The sequence below is a fragment of the Callorhinus ursinus genome, unplaced genomic scaffold (genome assembly GCF_003265705.2).
Source record: "Callorhinus ursinus isolate GAN/ISIS: 27379988/994484 unplaced genomic scaffold, GSC_fseal_2.0 scaffold26, whole genome shotgun sequence".
Lineage (NCBI taxonomy): Eukaryota > Metazoa > Chordata > Mammalia > Carnivora > Otariidae > Callorhinus > Callorhinus ursinus.
The window spans coordinates 8307202-8329477 of record NW_027397088.1 but is presented as its reverse complement, the minus strand read 5'-3'; the positions used below and the strand labels follow the sequence as shown (position 1 = coordinate 8329477).

General features: G+C 37.4%; 1 protein-coding gene, 1 non-coding gene and 1 pseudogene across 2 annotated transcripts; 1 reads left to right on the top strand and 2 right to left on the bottom strand.

Moving 5' to 3' along the window:
• Positions 1 to 2496: 2496 nt before the first annotated feature.
• On the bottom strand, positions 2497 to 20638 carry SNRNP48 (small nuclear ribonucleoprotein U11/U12 subunit 48). The gene is made up of 9 exons (XM_025890975.2): positions 20333 to 20638; positions 17070 to 17183; positions 16757 to 16817; positions 15631 to 15705; positions 11520 to 11708; positions 10956 to 11077; positions 7523 to 7611; positions 6963 to 7127; positions 2497 to 4551 (listed from the first exon to the last, which is right to left on the bottom strand). Exons 1-9 carry the CDS (start codon positions 20483 to 20485, stop codon positions 4503 to 4505), a joined length of 1017 nt encoding a protein of 338 aa, XP_025746760.1. The 5' UTR covers positions 20486 to 20638; the 3' UTR covers positions 2497 to 4502.
• Positions 2552 to 2660, bottom strand: LOC112838430 (U6 spliceosomal RNA). Its single transcript, XR_003211988.1, has one exon. It is a non-coding gene; the product is annotated as a U6 spliceosomal RNA (small nuclear RNA).
• LOC112838134 (large ribosomal subunit protein P1 pseudogene) lies at positions 20484 to 22066 on the top strand (annotated as a pseudogene).
• The last annotated feature ends 210 nt before the right edge of the window (positions 22067 to 22276 follow it).

Below are 22276 nucleotides of genomic sequence, written 5' to 3'. Positions count from 1 at the left end.
TTTTCCTCAGCTGCTTCCGACTTCCTTATGTTGGCTAAGATTCCTCCTCCAACAATCTGGCATTTAACTGTCAAGCATTCTTGGGGCGCCTGGGTGGCTCAGTCGGGTAAGCGTCTGCCTTCGGCTGGGGTTATGATCCCAGGGTCCTGGGATGGAGCCTGCTTCTCCCTCTGCTGCTCCCCCTGCTTCTGGTCTCACTCTCTCTCTCTGACAAATTAAGTAAAATCTTAAAAAAAAAAAAAACAAAAAAAACCTGTCAAGCATTCTTAATTTTAGGAGGTACTGTGAGATTTTGATTTTTATGTCTTCATGTGAAATGTAAAGTTGATCACTGCAATGAACTTTGGTACATAATTAATAGGTATCGAGATACAAAGCAAGTTTATGAATCAGTTTGAATTTACAAAATGGTGGATGATAAAATGTTCATTTTTTCAGATTTTATAAGGGAGTGCAGAGAACTTGGTGGATATGCAGAGATTGTTATGAAATGGCAGACACTACCATGATATAAGTCCATTCAACTGTCCACAGTTAATAAAAGTTTGTATAGGGGTGCCTGGCTGGCTCAGTCGGTGGAACGTGCAACCCTTGATCTCAGGGTTGTGAGTATGAGCCCCACGATGGGTGTAGAGATTACTTAAGAATAAATAATAAAATCTTTAAAAAAGTAAAAAAAGAGTCTGTATACCGGTTAAGAGCAGGGGCTCTAATTACAATCTTTGTTGCATTGCTTGTATGACATTGGGAAAATAATTTTAAGTATTTCTATGCCTAAATTTTCTTATCCACAGATATTTATCACCTATATCATTCAAGGAATCAAACTAAGCACTTTGGGGATTCAAAGATAATCACACAAATTTTACTTTCAAAAAATTTTAAAACCTAGTTGTGGAGACATAAGCAATACGTAAGTTATTATAATATAAGAGGGACGTACTCAAAGAGCATGAACCCTGGGGCAAGACTGCCTAGACTGGGCCTCCGGACCACCACTCTCTTTGAGAACTAGAGCAGGTTATTTAGTTCCTTGAACCTCATTTTCGTCATTTCTAAAATGGTGAAAATACTAGTCTTTACACCTCAGAGTGTTTCCTAAGAACTAAATATGTTTAATACAAAGAGCTCATCAAAACCACAGAGATACCACTTCACACGCATTAGAATGGCTATTACCAAAAACACAAAAAAACACAAGAAAATACCAAATGTTGCCAAAAACGGAGAAGAGAGAACTCTGGATCCCTGCTGCATTGCTGGTGGGAATGTAAAATGTATAGACCTGTGGAAAACAGTTTGGAGGTTTCTCAAAAAACGAAACCTAGAGTTAACTTACGACCGAGTGATTCCAATTCTAGGTATACATCCACAAGAAACGGAAACAGGGACTCAAACAGATTTCTGTACAGCCATGTTCACAGTAGTGTTATTCACAATAGCAAAAGTTGTGTATGCCCAACAGATGAATGGACAAACAAATATGGAATATACACACAGCCTTAAAAGAAATGAATTTGTGATACATGCTACAACATGGATGAATCTTGAAAACACTAAGTAAAATAAGCCAGACACACACATACACACACAAATATTCTATGATTGCACTTATATGCGGTCCCTAGAATAGTCAAATTCATAGAGACAGAAAGTAGAGTGGTGGTTACCAAGGGCTGGGGGAAGGGGTAAATGAAGAGCTGCTATATAATGGGTAGAGAGAGATTCAGTTTGGGATGATGAAAACATTCTGGAAAGGTATAGTGGTGACGGCTGTACAACAGTGTGATTATTAATGCCACTGAACTATGCACTCAAAAACAGCTAACTGGGGGCGCCTGGGTGGCTCAGTCGTAAAGTGTCTGCCTTTGGCTCGGGTCGTGATCCCAGGGTCCTGGGATCGAGCCCCGCATCAGGCTCCCTGCTCGGTGCGAGGCCTGCTTCTTCCTCTCCCACTCCCCCTGCTTGTGTTCCCTCTCTTGCTGTGTCTCTCTCTGTCAAATGAATAAATAAAATCTTTAAAAAAAAAAAACAGCTAACTGGTAAATCTTGTTATGTATACTTTATATATATATTTAAAAAAAGCTCAGTCCGCTACACAGTAAATACTCAATAAACATTAACTATCCTTAGTGCTTTTAAAAGAGTTCAACAGAGCAAATTGTTTATGGCCAGTACATCATAAATGTAGGCAAGAAGGTACCATCTGAGATAGGACTTGGTAAGGGGTAAGACGGATAGCAGTTATAGTACTTATTAATATCAGTATTTTATGAATCAAAAAATTAGATGTTAAGTGACAGGGGCTTGCAAATGCTTTTGCCAAAATTTAAAACGATAAACTGGTAACTATTGTGCTAGGCATTACAGAGCTAGGGGTTACAGAGCTAAAGATATAAAACCTTCTCTCAAAGAGCTCACAATCCAGTGAAGGAGTCTGAAACACATATAGATAAGCATGGAAAATTAATATGTGCAAAGATCAAACAAAGCCTCTTATCATCGAAATCTACATTTTATGGAATAGTTTGCAGTAGTTGGTCTTATACTTAAAAATCTATAAAGAACTCTGGTTACATTTCAGGTCTCATCCTTGCGCGGGGGCCATGCCCATCTTCTCTGTACCCTTGCTAGCTCCAGCACGTGTACCACTGAAGCACGCGCTCTGGTTAGATGATCTTTCTCCATCTGCCCTATTCTTCCTCAGGCCCACCAACGCACTTCTTTCTCTCTTCTACTAAAAATCCAAGTATGCCTTTCAATCTCACTCTTTAGTTTCTTCCACTCAGCAAAATCATTGAAATCACATTGAAAAACAAAATAATAAATTAAGTTACAACATATAAAATGGTTGATTAGTTCAAATGGTTTTGACCTACAAAAGCAGCAATGACACATGGTTCACCATTGTGGTAACGCCAAAGTCCTTAAGATTTTTAAATCTGCATTTTATATATTTAGAAATTAAGTACAACAGCAGTAATAAGACTTCATATTAGCAAGTGAACGGTTGATTTCCAACTTATAAATCTGAGAGCTGTTTTTTATACCTAAAGCCTAAGAGTCAATCTGATCTAAATCCAGTCAACCTTTCTGTCACGGTCAGTTACTTACTGAAATAATTAGTTTCATTTCTATTTGGAACCCACCTTGGAATCTTTACCCTAAGTTCCTAAGATTCAAGATATTGCTATTAGACAGGAAATGATTAACATTTAATGGCCAAGTTTCACCTGAGGGACCTATCATACATCAGAATATACTACAAACGAAAAGGAAGAGACAGACAACTGACACACAAAACATGGGTCAATCTCAAAAATACGTGGAGTGGAAGAAGGTACATATTACAGTATTCCGCTTATATGAATTCTAAAAAAGATACATCTAATCAACAGCAACAAAAACCAGATCTGTGGTTGCCTAAAGAAACTGGTAAAAGGGGCATATGAGAATTTTTGGGGGTGATAGGAATGTTCTCTATATTGATCAAGGTGATGACTTCATTGGCTGGGGTGTAAGTTTGTCAAAATTAAATGAAATGTATACTTAATATGGGTGCATTTTATTTTATATAAACAGTACCTCAATAAAGATGATTTACATAAAAGAAAATGACAGTATATTTATTAATTTTAATTAAAATCTATTTTTAATTAACAAGTGAAAGATGAATACCTTTAAAAAATTAATGCATTGTAGATAAAACAAAAGTTTTCTTTGACCACCCTCTCAATCCTGGTTTTCATTCCTCATCTCTCCCATCTATACCTCCTCCCCCAAATAACTACTGTTGTGGGTTTGGTATGGGTCCTTCTGAACCTTTAAAAATATATTTACATACATATATGGTCACAGAAAATGTACAGTATTATATTGTACATAAATATAACTTGTATATATCTTTCTGCAGTTTGCTATTTTCACTTAGCATTATGTTTCTGAGATCTATCCATGTTAATAAAAAGTTTATTTCTTTTAAATCCAATATAATAATCTATTACATGACTATACCATATTTTATTTAACCAGGCCATTCCCCTTCTGACAGATATTTAGGTTGTTTTTCCCTATTACATTTCACTAGTGTAGTGATAAGTCGTAGTTACTGAGTTAGTGAGGCCACAGGGATTATAGGTTGTGTTCCAAGGGGACGTTAACCTTAGCTATAAGGTTTAATTTTTTTAAATGAGAATGTATTCATTTATTATTTATATAGTTTAAGTACTGACTTTAATTAAAGAATTTTCTGATACATAAATTATCACAAAGAATGAAACAAAATCTGTAATAGGAAGCAATCATCTATTAAAATATAAGTAAAACAAACTTATAGGACATAAAAGTGTACTCATGGTTTGAAACATAAATACTGAAAATTAATGATCTGAGCACTAAACAAGTCATACAAACATTCTCCTACTCAAAGCAATTGTAATTAAAATGTTGTCATACTGGTTATCATGGCATAAGTATAATTAATACATGCACAAATACCTCATTTATATTTTTTGCTTTCTCCTTTTATGACTATGATGTCTTTCCCCATCCCTGAAATGATAGAAGTGAAAAAAAAAACTATTACAAATGATGGACATTTTAATATCAGAACTTTAAAATAGTAATTCACCAGTACTGTACTTCAGAACAAGTTAAAGCATGCATTCAGAACTGTTTCAGTACTTGTTTTTAATTAAGCAAGCTCTACATTCAATGTGAAGCTTGAAATCATGACCCCGAGATCAAGAGTCACATGTTCTACCAACTAAGACAGCCGGAAGCCCCAAATAGTAATTTTTTTAAGAGTAAATATGGAAAATGAATCATTAAAACTAAAGGACAAAATTGACAAGGGGATAAGCAAAATGAGATTTTTTTAAAAATTGCACTTTAGAGTTCTGCTTTAAAATTAACTTTGAATATATATACATGAGGACCAGAGAATTCATTCCAAATAAAATATTAAAGTCACAGACAGAATTCAGAAATTGTCTGATATCCTTATGCTGGTTCCTATCAACTCCACACAATTCATTCCACTTCAGGCGTGGATATCAAAGATCAGCCCTGCACTTTTGAGAAGTATTTCCTATTAATACTATTTAAACTCAAATTATTTCATGTTTACATTTGAGGTTGTCTAACGTATTTAAGTCAATAAAAATTGATCAGAGATGCCAAAAATTACTAAAATGGAAGAAACATTAACAAACCAGAAAGAAGTAAAAGCATAATAATTCTGACAATTTGTGTATAATTATTACAAAATATCATTCATTACATGAATCAAAAGGGATTACAAAGCAAATATTTCATTTTTATAAGAGGACTAAATCATCACTAGCTTTAAACCTAACGAACTAAATGATAGTAAGATGAGCAAAATTATTAAACCAAAAAGCATTACTAATTCCTGATCACCAGTGGCCCGGAGAAGGACAAGATATCATTTGAGAAGCTGTTACTAGACAAATACTGTGCACTGGACTTGCCTTCAAGGAGCTCAGTCTAGGAGGGAGAGTAATAACTTAAGTTCAATAAAAAATACATGGTAGGCAGAGTGCTGACAAAACTGGAAAGGTCAGATCTGCCTCAATGAGTGAAAAGAAGTTTCATGGAAATGACTTAACTGGGTCTTTAAAGACCAAGCAGGCTTTAAAAAAATAAAAATTAGGCAGCACAACCTGACACAGAAAGGCATAAATGTGGCACAGTATAGATGAGGAACTGTAAGTAATTAGGCTAGCTAAAGCATAATTCAGTATTTCATGGGGTAGTGGCAAAATATAAGGATGGGTAGCCAAGAGCCCGGATCCTGGAAGTCTTGGGAACCATTCTCAACAATGTGGATTTTGCCCCTGAAGAATTTTAAGAGTGAAAATTCACTCAGGCAGTAAAGTAGAGATGACTCCATATGGGACAAGCTTACAGGTGATTAGAACAATTAGGAAAACTATCATTTCCCAGGTGGACAGCAGTAAGGATAGATGAGGAGGTGCATGTAAAGGTATCTTCAAGTACAACTGATAGCAATTAGGAACTAATCAGATGGTAGGAATAAAAAAGGAGCAACTAAAATAACTCCATGATTTCTGACTTAGGTGGACAGAAGATGGTCATCCCATTAACCAGAATAGGAATGCTGGGGAAAGAGGGAGGGTATGAAAAACAGTTCAGTTAGAGACCTAACATTGAGATCCAGACAGATGCCCCGTAAGCAGCTGGACTACTGGAATAGATCACAACTGATTTAAATTTATTATTTTAGTATTAGTTCATATCTTTCCAGCTGTCAAAATTCTCTTTTTTTCCTTTAAAGATTTTATTTATTTGACAGAGAGAGACACAGCAAGAGAAGGAACACAAGCAGGGGGAGAGTGGGAGAGGGAGAAGCAGGCTTCCCACGGAGCAGGGAGCCCGATGGGGGGCTCGATCCCAGGACCCTAGAATCATGACCTGAGCCAAAGGCAGATGCCTAACGACTGAGCCACCCAGGCGCCCCTCCAGCTGTCAAAATTCTATCAGCGATGTTAACAAGGGCAAAACTGACTTGACAGTAAACTTTGGATGTCTCTCTCACCCTACAGACCCTTTAACTCAGGAATGAGCAGGAGAAAGAAATGACAAGAAAAAGGAGGGAGGAAGGAGCAGAAAAAAGAGATGTAGGCAAACACCTCGTTAACAGAGTTAACTTCCTACCTAGACATTACTTCCTTATTTCCTGGCTAGGAAACAAGGAGTAAAAGAGGGAAACCCATATCAATTCAGGCATATAGAGAACTATGCCACCAGAGCTATGGTTACTTGAACTGAAACCAAATGATAAGAATTCTCATCAAAAACTTACTCTCCTTGCTGTAATTTACTCTTACAATCCATTTTCTCAACGTTGTCTACAACAGAAGATCTATTTACTTTTCAAGAGTAAACAATTCAACATCAGATGATGCAGTGTGACTTACCTGTCTTTCCTTCTTCTCGAGTCCCAGTTTTTATCCTTATCTTTATTTCTTTTTCGTTTATGTGGGCTCCTACTCCGATCCTTTCTATGTCGTGAATACTCAGCATCCAAATAACTTCCACCAGACTGCCGTGAATCTACTGAAACTGATCGCCTTTCTTCATTCCTGAAACACAGAAGAGTTAGTTTTAACCACGAGTCTCCACCAAACACACAAACTAGCTTAAAGTTGAATATTCTATATCAGAACAATGACAGAGTCGATATAAATAGGTATAAACTTATATTCTATGAGAGGACAAAGAAATATAGCTCTTGTATGTTTTACCTCTTTACTATTTCACTAACGTATTTGCCTCTCCAAAATTGTCAAAGAGCAATGTCAACAGAAAAACTCTGGTATAATAATCTTGAGCAATGACAACATGGAACAATTTAAGCCTTTTAATGAATTACGGTGTGCTATTATTAATGGTCTTGGAAACGCTAAAATTTAGTTAAATAATAATAATGTAACAGATTAGAAAGAGAGTATTTTCACCGGTAAACACCATGACATACTTTTCAGCATCCTCCTCTGCTCTTTCCTGCTCTTCTTGCCAATGACTACTGAGTTCTTCCATGTGCACATTTATGACATCCCGAATCACCTCAGGAGAGATAAGCATCCAATTTCAGATAAGATTTTTCAAAAAATTATATAAAGCTAGGAAAACCACTGTTAACAATCATCCAAATATTTGGATCACAGAGTGGACTGTGGGACATGAGCAGTTTGGAGAACATAAAGTCAATGGTCAAACTGGAACATGAATGGTAGATGAAAGTACAATAATTATTGATAAACTTGCTAGTCGATCCCTAAATTGTGATTATGTCAGGAAAACTATCCCTATTCTTAGGAAGTATATACTAAGTATTTAGCGACAAAAAATCATCGGGTATGTAACTTACTCTCAAATAGTTTAGAAAAAAAATAAAGTTAGAGATCAAAAGAGAAAAATGTACAGATAGAGAGCACAAATGACAAGCAAATGGGACAAAATGTTAACAAAAGGTGATCTGGGTAAAGGATTTTCAGGAGTTCTTTGTACTATTTTTAGTTTTGCAACTTATTTGTATATTTGAGATTATTTACAAATAAAAATTTTTTTAAATTTATAATTAAGTCAGGATGACAAAATATGAAACATTCTAGTCACTTCACAGATACTTTCCTAAGAGACTATATAAATATCCCTTACCTCTCAGAGCCACTTGCAAGTTTTTTCTTTCCAATTTATCCATGCAGTCGAGCATAGGGCTGTTCAACTGGGAGGCACAGATGAAACTAAAATAGCTTACACTTCCCTCATGCCTAATTAGGAAATGTTTTAAGAAGGTACAGGGGATAACTGAATTTAAATTTAAAAAAAAAAAAGGGCGCCTGGGTGGCTCAGTCAGTTGAGCGTCTGCCTTCAGCTCAGGTCATGATCCCAGGGTCCTGGGATCGCGTCCCGCATCGGGCTCCCTGCTCGGTGGCGAGTCTGCTTCTCCCTCTGCCCACCCCCTGCCCCCCCGCTTGTGATCTCTCTCAGAGAGCTAGATAAATGATAGACAGATAGACAGTAGGTATGGGGGACAAGGGGCAATCTCAAAGACACACACTATATAGTTCAGGGCTGAGTTTCTCCCCATTTTTTTTTTTTTTTTGAGTTTCTCCCTCAAGAGAAAGGAAACTTTCAACGGCTTTAAGGAAACTTTCAATGGCTCCCAAAGTAAAATGGAAAAACGTCCAAAATCCTTAATAGAGCCTTTGAAGGCTTTCATGATTTTACTACATCACGTCATTGAAAGCAGCCTTATCTCTTATTGGATAGTTCAAAAACCTTAAGCTCTAGGCACCCTGCATTACTGACGGGTCTCTGGAAAACGGCACTTTTATATATTTTTAGGAACACTAGCCCTTCGACCTGGAATACCCTTATCCACCACTTCCCCTTCTCTACCATATTCTCTCGTGAAAATCTAAGACAGTGAATTGAGTCACACACACACCGAAATTCCCACTCTCAGCTCTAGCACTTCCAGAGTGGCCCAAAACGACTCCAGACTAGCAGTAGCTCTACATGAGCGCCACGAGGCCCGAATGTTACTGCACAGTTGCAGGGTCACCACACCGGAAGGAGCCTGCAAACAGACATTCTTTACCGTTCCTGCTTCTCCCTTTCCTTCGAATGCTATCTTCTCTATAAAGCCTATACCAATCTTATCTTTTAAAAAGAATCGCTTTCTCCCACATATTTTGATCTCACTTTATTTTAGCACTTAATGCAATCTGTATTTTGAAAGATGTTTCCCTTGTTAAACTATACTAAGCTCCTCGTGGGTGGGGGCTGTGTGCCATTTATCTTTACCTACCCAACAGCAGTGTTATGCATAGTAAGTATAGAAGGTAAAAATGTTTTTCTAAAATTTGACAAAGTTTAGGTTCTACAGTCCAAAGCAAACAAAAATTATAGAGGATATGAATGAAGCTAGAAAGAGATAAGACGTTGAAAAAGCCATGACCAGAAATATGATACATCACTGAAAGATTTGTTAACACTGGAGTTTTTACAGATGAAAGGTATTTCTCATCTGCTTCCAAAATTATCAGTGTGGAGGAAGGAGAAAGTAGGAGGTAGTGCAAATATAAATAAAATGACAAAGCCATATGTTGATAATTGTTGAGGCTGAGTGACAGGGACAAAAGGGTTCATTAGACTATTCCATTCACTTTAGTACATGTTTGAATATTTCCATAATAAAAACTTAACCATAAAATTGTGAAGAACACTAGCAGCAACACTTACACTTGCTTACAAGGTAATGAAACTAGAGAAGAAACAACTGATGAACCATCAAGTATTTGAGGGACTGTAAGAATACTTAGGTAGTTATGACATGGTCCCCATCCTCTACTGGAAGAGTTAAGTCTAGAACATATACTTGAATTGTAAAAAGAACAGCATAAGATTTAAGTACTAAGCTATGTGGTAGAGAGAGCATAAAAGCAATCAACCAGCGAATGGCTGGGTCAACTAGCCCCTCATGGAGACAGTGGGCCTTAAACTTATCAAGATTTAAAAGAGAAACGACAAAGAGCATCTTCAGGTGAGCAAACAACGTGTCATTTGGATACAAAGACAACAGTAAATGTGTGTAATCAGATATAGTTTAAGAGAGATACTTGACTAAACCAAAAGAAAATATCTGATAAAATGAAGCCAGATTATGGACAGTCTTAGAAATCATAGAGAGAAGTAAAAAAATAATGTGGTAAGAATTTAGAGATTCAATGAGGAAATTACTTGTAGAGTCTGGGCAAGGTAATTCATGTACCAAAAAATTCATCAGCTCTATCCACTAAAGGAAGTCTGAAAATAAGTCTAGATATAGATCAAGAGATTAATGTATAAATAATTTATGCCAGATATTTTTTAAGCCCAAATATTTAAGAGTACATAAAAGCATGCTAAAACTTCTGTAAGGAAAAGACAAAGGCTATTTGTTGACCAATTTCTGTGCCCACATGCATTCTCAGTCAATTCTTACAACAACCCTACCAAGTCTACATAAAATGTATAAAATGAAAAATGTTGATACTTAAAATGCTCAAATAAGTTGTTCAAGTCAAACAGCCAATGATAAACAGCAGTTTCAAAACTCTAACACAGGTCTAAGGCCAAAATCTATGCTTTTATCATGACATAATGCTACTTTCTCAAAAGCAGGTATTTTTTTAAGATTGTACAGCCTCTTTACATAAGATTTTTGTCCCCTGAAAAGCCTTTGCCTGGCACAGTGGACCTGAAAGGAATGGAGCAAATACAAATCAGGTGTGGCCGCCTTGAAGATACTTTCTTTTAGATAACCTCTAAGGGACTGTGGAAATCCATACAGCAGATTTAGAAAACTATCTAAGGGAAATTTCTGTTCTCAACAAAGCTCTAAAAGATTATATAAAACTTACCTCAGTATATGATTTCTTGGTTATATGAACATTCTTAGCTCTATAGGACTGGCGTCTTCTTTTATAATCTCTCACTTCTGCCAGAATTTCAAGGTAAGTTTTTGGACTTTTTTGACTATTATCTAATAAAAGAATAAAATTAAATTATCATATCCTTGGAAGCTTTTAAATTCTTATGAATTAGCAGGAAGAAAGACCACAATCATCCCATATTTCAACATGTTTCCATGCATCTAAAAACATCCTAAAAATTCTATATTATAGAAATAGGCTGTTTTATATCATTCCTTTTCTCTAGCCATTAGTTGAACCTAAGATTGTTAAAGTACAAAGATTAAAGGACCAGCACAGCTGTAACAATCTTACAGAAGGAAGGTATGCTTAATGTAAAAGTCAGAGAGCAAAATTTCATGCACGGAGTAAATATCTTAACATGTATGTGAATATCAGATAATGCAAAACCATCCTATTCCAATTCAAAGTGGTCTGACAACTAAATCTTAGTAACACACAAAGAATGAAATGACAATTAAGAAATATAAAACTATGATATTCGTCTCAAACCTTGATTGACTTTGGCAGCCAAGTCTACAAAGAGATCACTGTCATTTTCAATAATCTGTGAATCAGAGCGCTTTTTCTTCGTCTCTTCCATTACAAAATCATAGAGGGCGAGACGATCAGCTTGGGTTAAATCACAAACACACCGTTTGTGATTCAGAGGAACTTCAACAGGTAATGAAGAATAAATCCCTAAAGTAAAAATAAAACCACAAGAATAAAAAATACATGAAGCACTGTGGACTTAAAATCTCCTTATCTTTAAACATGTGCTGTAATAATGCAACATTAACACAAGTGTTTTCATAGTAATCCCTTAATATACAAAATATCCATCTATGTGATAAATGGTAAACAGTGACTTTATCCTCAATGCTATATCCACAGAAAGGATGTATTGTGGATGTTTACTATCTTCTCCAACGTTAGGACAGATCCCATGAAGGCAGGCAGTAATAACCATGAGATAATTTGCTCATAAGAAAACATTCTGGGCAACAATTTTTAAAAGGCTACCAATATTATAGAAGTAGATTATTAATTTTCTTTCTGTTTATATGCTTTTCCCCATAAAAGCTGGGGGGAAAATGCTTTCAATAGGTAATACACATTGTAGTCCCTCTGAAAATAAATTATGGAAATATGAAAAATGTGTAAAAAATGTCTTTTTTATATGAGACATCAAGTTAGGTGTTCATTATTCAAAATATATCCCACTTGTACAATGACTCAGAGCTAGGGACCAAAACACAATTACTTAAATAGCAGAAACCCCAAACTTTCCCAGACCAGAGATAGATTAAACTGAGACTAAATTTTTAATTTTCTGAAGAAGCATTTTGGCATAACCAAATTAATTTTAAAGAAGTTAATAGGAGTGCCCCCCCAAAAGTCATAGAACTTTCTAAAATCTGCTCATTAATGAAAGAAAGTAAATACAATACCTTGATATGATGTTTATTAAACACTGAAGAAAATTTTTGTTTTGAGATTCAAATTTTCTCAAAGAAATAAAAAATTACTGTAACTGTAAATAAAGCAATTGTTTTAAAACAATTCTTTCTAGCCTTCATTATTCACTGATGCAAACAATGAACAGGAACTACTAATGTTTCCTAGGTTACCCTAAAGTAATAACTCTGGTTCACAGAACAAGATAAGATCAGTAGCTCTTCCCAGATACTTTTATTTGATAAATCTAACCTCATTGACTTCCTAGGTAAAGAGGCAAAAGAAAAATTAAAATAAGAGTAAACTATGAACTAAGCACTACAACACAAAAAAAGAGATGACTTTACATTTGTCTACAAATTAAGAGGAGTGCCACATTGAATATGAGTTTGTGAATAGCCATGGATAACAATACATGGTCATCTGTATTAGTCAAAGGGTTCTGAATTAGTGGAGAAGGCTTCCTTTCAAGTCAATCAATTTTACTCTAATTCTAGTAGACAGTAGGAAAAGCCTTTTTAGGCAGGCAGGTATTAAAACATTTAACTTTGTACTATAAAAATGAGTTAGCTTTGACAAGCCTAATTCCTTTGAATATAGGCTATAAAAAGCTGGGAGAAAAATATAAAGATTAGAAAACACTGATACATCATAAACAAGCTCCACATAAACCTCTGCCTGTTACTTTTAGACAAAAAAATATAATTTCCTCCTTAAAATATTCTGGAGTTGTCTTTATTCACCTTAAATTTCTGTATGGTGAAGATTGATACTTAAATTCCTTGAAATTCAACTAAAATTCCAAAGACTATAATATTGTGACAGTGGTTAAGATGAAGTTTAGAAATCTGAGTGATACTTTTAAAAGGATATCATTTGCAAAAAGGATACTGCATATCTTTAAATAAGGAGTATATTCAGGTTCCTAATTCCTCTTTATACTCACCCCAATTACTGAAAAAGAAAAAGTACAGGAAAAGTTAAACAACAAACTGCATTCAAATCATTGAAAACATAGATATTTCTGACAAAAAAAAAAGGATAAACACAAATAAGCTGACATTACCATAAAAAGTAAATTTTCAAACATAAGCTTCTATATGATTTAAAAGTATATCTGAATGTGCTGTAATCATATTAAATTCTGTGATCCTCTACTTTCTTTGTAGTAGCTTTTTTAAAACTGTGGTAAAATATACATTACATAAAATGTACCATTTAACCATTTTTAAGTGTACAGCTCAGTGGCATTAAGTACCTTACAGTGTTTTGCAACCATCACCTCTTTCCATCTCCAGAACTTTTTCATCACCCAAACTGAAACTCTAATCTAGCTTTTTAGTAACTCTAATCCTTTCTTTTTAGTCACTTTTGCCACGACAGAGCATCTTAAACATATGACCTATAATATTAAATATTCATAAAAAGTACTGGTTCAAAGCTACAAATTCAGAATTTTACAGAGAATTCATACAGAGTCAATTTCCAAACAACACAGAAAAAGAAATTAAGGCCCATAGAGGTAAAAATGACTTGCCCAAGTCTCACAAGTGGTAGGAACAGATTAGGCCTAGAACCATTCTACTTGGGTCTCTTGAGGGTTCTTTAGTATAATGCACTGGTCTTCAAATCATGGCCATGATTCAAATATATGTCATGAAACTGAAGTACAGCAAATAATACTGAAGGAAAAAGATAAACCGCTAAATATAAAATGACTGTTTATGATTAAAATTAGCATCTTGGTTATAAAATTAACCAAGGTAATTATATCTGAAAATAAGTAAGTAGATCTAATGGTTGTTTCAAGCTTTCACAAAGATTAATGAATTGAGACTTCTATACACTGAGTGGAGACCTGGTATGAATGATGAAATGGAAACATAAATATAACTCATCAAAAAACTTATAATTTAGTACATGACAAACAAAATATTAATTAAATGGGAACATGTAAATTGCTCATGTTAGTCATTCTTCCTTCAAAGTAAATAAATCAGTAAGATATTAAAAGAGATTCTTGTTCTGGGCTGTAAGATCTTAAAATGTCTAGACAAAAGTGGGCCACAAAAATAAGGTCCATTGAGAAACTGCAGAACTCTATACAAGATGAAAAAATGTTTTAAAAAGAGGGGCACAGATCATAAAATTCTCAAGGCAAATCTTAATTTAAGAGAGTGCCAAAACAAAACAAAAGTTCCTCTTAACTTTCTACTGAAAGAACTATTCAAAGTAATTCTTTGCTTTTGTAAAGAACTAAACTCAAGGTCCAAATCTACCTTATTACTTAGTCATATAAATAAAAAAAAAAACTTGAGAACATTCTCTAAATTATATATATAAAATTCTCACCAATTTCATTATCTTTATATTGCCTTCTATCCATTAACGTGCTTAGAAATTAAATTGCTTAGACATAAGTAGCCAATTATTAGAGCCCGGGCTAGGTTAGCATTAATTATCTCCGACATCCCAAACACTACAAGACAGTTTTATACTACAGACAAGGAAACAAAACCCCTCAGAAAAACTGTCATTTGTACCAGGCCAAGCAACTAGTTTCTTTCTGTAGAGGAGGCTTACACAAACCAGAACAAAGAACAGGACTAATAATAGCAAGCAGTGAGTAGGTACAAATTTGAAGTTTGTGGTATTCTTCGACTTAATTATAACAGAGATAATAAATAATGAATATATTTCATCAGTGATTCCTAGTCCATAAATTCCACTTAAATGTAGTTTCTATCAGAAAACAGAATAACTCAGTTCAGAGTATGACCAAATCCAAAACTTGGTTCTCAATCCAGCGTGGCTATTACCAAACCTTGCTATTATCTAGCAAAGAAGTGTTAATTCATTTTTGTGTGCCTCTATTTCTTCACCTAATATGGAAGGGAAAATAGTTGTCCAGCCTATGTCAGTGCTTTATGAAAGAAAAATGAATACATAAAAGAGCTATGAAGAAAGAATCTCTGCTGTATTTGAGCAGAAAATATCTACCAAATGAAGCTGACACCAAACACATCAGTCTAATGTTAAATATAAAATGTAACTTTTCCCATGCAACTGTTTCCACAAGATTTTTCTTAAAAATTAGTAACAAATGCTTATGGGACAAAAATAGTTTAAATCATTAATTAGCTCAAACTATGATGCCACTTACTTTGACTATAACAATCACCATCTTTTCCAACTGCAGTTCTAGCCTGTTTAATTATCTGGAATTGTGAGTCCTTATCTGTCAAAAAAAGCACCCATAAACACAACATGAATCATCAGTGTCCACAAATCAAATTATTAACTTGTTTCCAATTCCAGCTCTCTGGGCACACTGACAAACCTCCAGAATCTGAAAAGTGGAAAAAACCTACATTGCTGTCTAGGTAATCTGAATGCAGAATTCTTTCAGATCTAGCTAGAATCCAATAAGTAACTAGATTTCAGGTAGTTTAGAAAACATTATCATCAGGCATGTTGCAGTAGCTGCTGCAGATTTTAGCAACTAATAACAGCTACCATGTTTTGAATCCAGCTTAAAGTATCAGGGACTATTCTAAGCATTTTACATATACTATATCATTTAATCCTCACAAAGGTGCTATTATCATCATTCCCCATTTTATGAAGAAATTTAAGCAACAAAAAGGTGTAATTACGGGCGCCTGGGTGGCTCAGTTGGTTAAGGCGACTGCCTTCGGCTCAGGTCATGATCCCGGAGTCCTGGGATCGAGTCCCACATCGGGCTCCCTGCTCAGCAGGGAGCCTGCTTCTCCCTCTGACCCTCCCCCCCTCATGTACTCTCTCTCTCTCTCATTCTCGCTCTCTCAAATAAATAAATAAAATCTTAAAAAAAAAAAAAAAGGTGTAATTACTTGCTGAAAGTCACAAATCTACTAGTGACAAAACCAGGAGTTGAAACAGGGCACTGATTCCAGAGCCTGGAATTTTAACCTCCACATATGCTGTGAACACTTGGAACACATTTCCATCCTCAGTTTGCAAACTGTGTTGTGTGGCCAGATTTTTGTTATATTCAAGAAAGAAGGTATCTGTTTTACTGTACAAAGCTTTGGAGGGTTTTCACTGCCTATTAATATAAGCCTGGTCTCTAAATTCCAGATTAAGCAAACTAGTTTCACTGTACATTAATTAATCCTACATTCTCTTAAGGTATGAAATGTCTTCCTTAATCACAAGCACACTATAAAGTCCATTCTTTTGATAATTCAAAAATGAAATATCAATGCCTATACTGTTTTTAAATTATAATCTATTAAATTAATACTTACTCAAAGTAATTGAAGGTATCTTCACATTCTCATAGAAAAAATCAGAATTATACATTTGATCCTAAACAGTAAAAACAAAAAAGTTAGTATTTGTGAGTAACCAATAATTGACTATTTTAAGATTTGACATGAACCAACAAGAGATTACTATCACTTACATATTTCCTACAAAAATTTGCGCAATTAGGCAAATACCATTCTACCTCACAAATGACTAGTATTTTATGTCAGAAAACTTTACACTATACTTCCAAATATTCTGAATTTATTCATGCATGAATTACATGACATATACATAATAAATATATGGTACCTCTTCTTCTTTGGTATAGCCCAGTTTCCTCAATCTACAAGACACCATGTGCTTTGCTAAAGATGATTTAGGCATGTGATGATTGGAATCATAGGGACATATCACAACTTCATCCTATAAAAAAGAAAGAGAAGCAAAGAAAAAAGAAACACTTTTTTTTTAAAGATTTATTTATTTGAGAGAGAGAGAAAGACAGCACATGTGCAGGGCAGAGGGAGAGAATCTCAAGTGAACTCCCTGCTGAGCCCTGAACCCAGGTGGGGCTGGACCCCACGACCCATGAGATCCTGAGCTGAAGCAAAACCAAGAGTCGGACACTTAACCAACTGAGCCACCCAGGCACCCCATGGGAACATAATATTCAAATGATTACACCATTAAATGTTTACTACTTGATTAAGTAGTACTATCCATTTATCTCCTCTTCTGGAAGCCTCTTTCCCAACCCCCTGTGTGATGTACGTGCAAATTAAAAAAACAAAACAAAAACAAAAAACCTCCCTCAATCTCTCTCTCCTTTATAGTCCCCTCTCCACCTCTTCAAAGCCCAACACTTTAAAAGATTTGTTTACAAACTACCAGTCAGTAGATCACCAACAATCTTCTTGCTAAAGAAGATGTGTCAAAGCACATGTTAGACTCTTTAAAACATTTGAACTCTTCTAAGGTCACAATCCAATTGCCCATTTCTGTCATCCGGATACTGTCTTCATGTTCTACCTCTCTAGTTCTTCTACTCGGTCTTCTCTCAAGATGTCTTCCTTGTTCTACCTCTACCCCTTTAAATGTTGATGCTTCACATAAGTCAAACCAGTGACCTTTTGCCATTTGATATACACCTGCTGGAAAATCTCATGGCTTTAATTTTCACTATGGAGTAATGGTTCCCAAAATCTAGATCTTTAGACCTTGTTCTCTTTTGAGTACCTTATACTAAAAACATTAACAATTCAATATAACAAAAATAAATTCATTATATTCATGGTCTCCTGACCCCAAACATGTTCCTCTTATGTCTCCCCGTTTCAATAAAAGGTCCCATTTCCTCACACAGAATATCACCTCTTCTTCCTTGTCATTGACATCTAATAATTTACCCAGGTCTTTTTACTCCTAAGTAACTCTGAAATCCCTCCACATAACCCATCCTCACTGTTACTTCCCCACTTGGAGACATCAGCATCGTTCTGGATTACAACAGCCATTGCCTAACTGCTCTGCTTCCAGACCTGTTGTCCTTCCCATTCTCCACTCTGTGGCTACTCTGAATCCCAGGTCCGCCACTTACTATATGAACTTGGTCAAGGTATTTTACCTTTCTTTGCCTCAGTTTCCTCATCTATGAAATGGGTATAATAGGACTTCTCTCACAGAGCTATTGTGAGGATTAAATAAATTATACATGAGTATATACACATAAAGCAATTCAAACAGGGCCTGGTACATGGCAAGTGTTCAAATGTAATCAATTAATAGTTTATTAAAAGGCAAATATGATAGCCTGGCTTAAAATACTTCTGTGCTTCCCCACTGCCCTCATTTAAACAACAAAAAAAAATCCAGATTCTTTAACATGGCTGACACAGGACCTTTAAGGTCTGGATCCTTCGCACCATCATTCCCCTTCTTCTCTATAGCCTACGCTTAGCCATCTATCCTTAACCACCTTAGGTTTCCTGATCTGGTCACACCCTTTTCTATGGACTTCCCCTACCGCTGATGCTTCCTCTGTGCTTCACCTAGCTAATTCAGCCACTGTTACCAGCTTAGAATTCACTTTATCCAGGAAACCTCTACTGTCCTAACCACAGCCTATCATAAACAGCTATTCCACCCTTCATAGAATTTATCACATTATAATGTAGGCTGATTTCTCTGGATTTCCCCTCAACTACGACCAGATGGCAAGCTCTGTGTTAGAACCTGTGACGGCTGTTCACTAAACTTCAGTATTAGAACACTCTAGCAGAAAAGCAAGGCTTCATTAACTATGTGGACTGCACCTATTCCAGGAATGATGGATGTCACGAACCGGGGCTTTTAAACTAGTCACTCTCTTGAATATCAGACGTTGGTTCTGTAACATTTTGATGTACGCTCACAGCTACCTGCCATAATTTTGGGATTTTACAAAGAGATTTTAGAGAGGCAGCATAGCTATTAAACAAAGAGATTCTCAGGAGCCAGACTGCCTGGGTTCAAAATCCCAACTGCAATTTACGAGCAGTGTGTCCTTGGACAAATCACCACCTCTCTGGGTTTTCTCATTTATAAAATGTGGCTAACAGTACTCATACGGTACTTATATGTATTAAACGAGGTAACTAAGGTATAGTAAGTGGCATAAGCAAAGTGCTATTTGAGCGTTAATACAAGAAATTTCAGGTTACTACGATGCTGAGCGAACAGTGTTAAGGGCATGGCAGGCCCCACTCAATGGAATGCACAGCTTCAAACACCACTCTAAACAAATTTTAAAATTTCCACGATGCCTTTAATACAATAAATGTGAATTGTTTGTGTATAAGCCAAACATGCCTTAGGTGTCTTCGGGGAATCGGGCACGTAATTTAAACCTGGGAGAAATTATTACAGCGTGATGAACCCAGAAAGAGCATTAGAGATCATGGATTATCCCCCACTGAAGCGCTTCTCTTCCTCCCATCCCCCCAGAAAAACAAACCCAAAAAAATCAGGATTGTTCTCTCTAATACACCTACCTACATTTTCTTAAAGCAATTCTCATGTTCAAGAGAGTTGTTAGTCACCATCTCTTAGTGATACCCTCTAATAATCCTAGAATCGATGCTGTCCCCGTCAGAAGTGTAGAATTTTAAGGCAGAAAAAGGAGACCTCAACTCCCAAGCTCTCTTGACGCCGAATCTGGTGCAACTGCTGTACCCATGTGACAGATGACAAAGCAAACAGGCAATGCCTCTGCCAGCAGCACTCTGAGGCCGATTCACCTACTTTCTAGAGAAACCCCAGGCCTGCCACCCCTCCTCACCCACCGCAGTTTTACCTTCTCTTCGAACCGAAGTCCCGCGGAAGGAGCGCCGCACGAGCGGTCGGCGCCGAGGTGTCGAAGGCCCCCCGCGCGCCCCACCCGAGGCCCGCAGGCGTCAAGGGAGCACAGGCCGGGGCCCGGGCGCCCACCACGGCTCTGCACACGGGCGGGGGCTCCCACGCGGACTTCTCCCCCGCCACAGAAGACCGCAGGCTGAGGGCCCCCGAAAGGACCCGGCGCGCAAGCCCCCCCTCACCTCTGCCGCCTCCTCCCCGGGGTCCAGACGATCCAGGCTCCAGCCCAGGGACGCCGTCACCTCCTCCAGCGTCCGGCAGCAGCTCTCCACGAACTCGCTAAGCTCCTGCTGCAGCCGCCGCCGTTCCTCCACCGGAGGCGGCTCGCCCTCCATGGCCGCGCCCGAACAGCCAGAGGTAAGCAGCCGAACTGCCGGCGCCGCGCGCGGGCCTCTGGGAGCTCTGGGCGGGACCAGGCCGCCACGTGACTGGAACCACCTATAGGGAAAGGCCCCGGAAGGGCGGGAGCTGTCATTTTGAGAGGTGTTCTGGGTGTCTTCCGTGAGTCGCTGCTGGCGCCAGTGCTCCCCGGTGCGTTTGCGCCTGGGCTTCCCTGAACTGCGTTCCCTCCCGTCCCCACAACTTTTTTAAAAAATGGTTTATATCGCCCTTTCGTCAGCTGCCGCTAAGATGCTCGGTCCTTCCGATGAAGCTAGGCCACGTTAGGATGAGGTGTTCAAACGGCGGCTAGCACCGAGTTTTGGCAGCTCCCGCAGGGCACTTGCCCGCACCGTGGCCCCCACCTCGGAGCTCGCCTGCATCTCCTCGGCCCTCATGCTGCACGACGATGAGGTGGCGGTCACGGAGGAGAAGATCAGTGACCTCATTAAATGTTGAACCTTTCTGGCCAGCCTTCTTTGGAAAGGCGCCGGCCAGTGTCAGCATGGGGAGCCTCATCTCAACGGAGGGGCTGGTGGACCTGCCCCAGCGGTTCGCGCTGCACCAGCCAAGGTCCTGCCCGGTCCACCACTGCTGCCGCTGCGGAGAAGAACGTGGAAGCAAAGAACGAAGAATCCGAGGAGTCTGATGGTGACGTGGGCTTTCGTCTTTTTGACTAAACGCCTTTAAACATGTTCATTAAAAAGCTGAACTGTTTTTTAAAAATGGTTTATGTCTACAGAAGAGTTTAAAGAGTAGTACAACGAGCATTTGCATAACCATCCTCCAGCTCATTAATTGTTAACATTTGCCCATGTTTGCTTTCTCTCGCCCTCTCCACACACACACACATACACACAGAGCCCCACATACTTATTTTTGCAGAATTATTTGAAAGTCAGTTGCAGCTGCTTCAACCCCCGAATATGTCTGTATGCATCTCCTGAGAATAAAAACATTGTCCCACATAACTACCATACATGGTCAAATCTAAGAGAATTCATAATTTCATAATATCTTCCAATGTTCAGTTTATATTCAAATTTCCCCAGTTGTCCCCCAAATTCCTTTCATAGCCATTTCATTAGTTTTTTTCAAACCATGAGCTGTAATTGGCTATTGTCTCTTTTAACCTGGAACGGTCACCCCACCCTCTTCAAATTAAGTCACTGAATTTTGTTGGGAGCTGCAGCCAGTTGTCTTGTAGAATGTTCCTCTTTCTAGATTTATCAGATTTCCCCCTTATGATTAGGTTTTGTTCAAGCATTTTTGCAATGAGATGTGTGTGACTCTTTATTACATCTCATACAGAACACATATCTTAAATTCTCCTTCTATTAGTAATGCTAAATTTGATCATTTGGTAAAGGTAGATGGTTATATCACTCCGCTGTATGACATTTCCCTCTGTGGGATGATACTTTGAGACCATATGAATGTCCTGTTCCCCAAAAAACTCACACAATCCTTCAGTGAAGTGAATCTGTCATGTTAGGAGTTATAAATGATGACTCTCTAATACTGTCATGGCTTCTATATTTGTTAACTGGCATTCTTAGTATACCTTCATTTTGTTGTTCACTATGGAATCAAGGGATTTTAAAATTTTATTTTAATATTTAAATATTTTAAAAATTATTACTGATATAAGGTTTTAAAATTAATTATTACAGAGCACCTGAGTGGCTCAGTCAGTTAAGCATCTGCCTTTGGCTCAGGTCATGATCCTGGGGTCCTGGGATCCAGTC

Bases quoted from the DNA above. Each gene is read 5' to 3' on its own strand.
- SNRNP48 (XM_025890975.2), bottom strand. From the start codon at position 20,485: ATGGAGGGCGAGCCGCCTCCGGTGGAGGAACGGCGGCGGCTGCAGCAG. The intron at 11,709-15,630 runs GTAAGTGGCATC...TTTTTACTTTAG, and splicing joins TGGTGATTGTTATAGTCAAA to GGATTTATTCTTCATTACCT. The intron at 4,552-6,962 runs GTAAGTCACACT...CTATCATTTCAG, and splicing joins TCGAGAAGAAGGAAAGACAG to GGATGGGGAAAGACATCATA.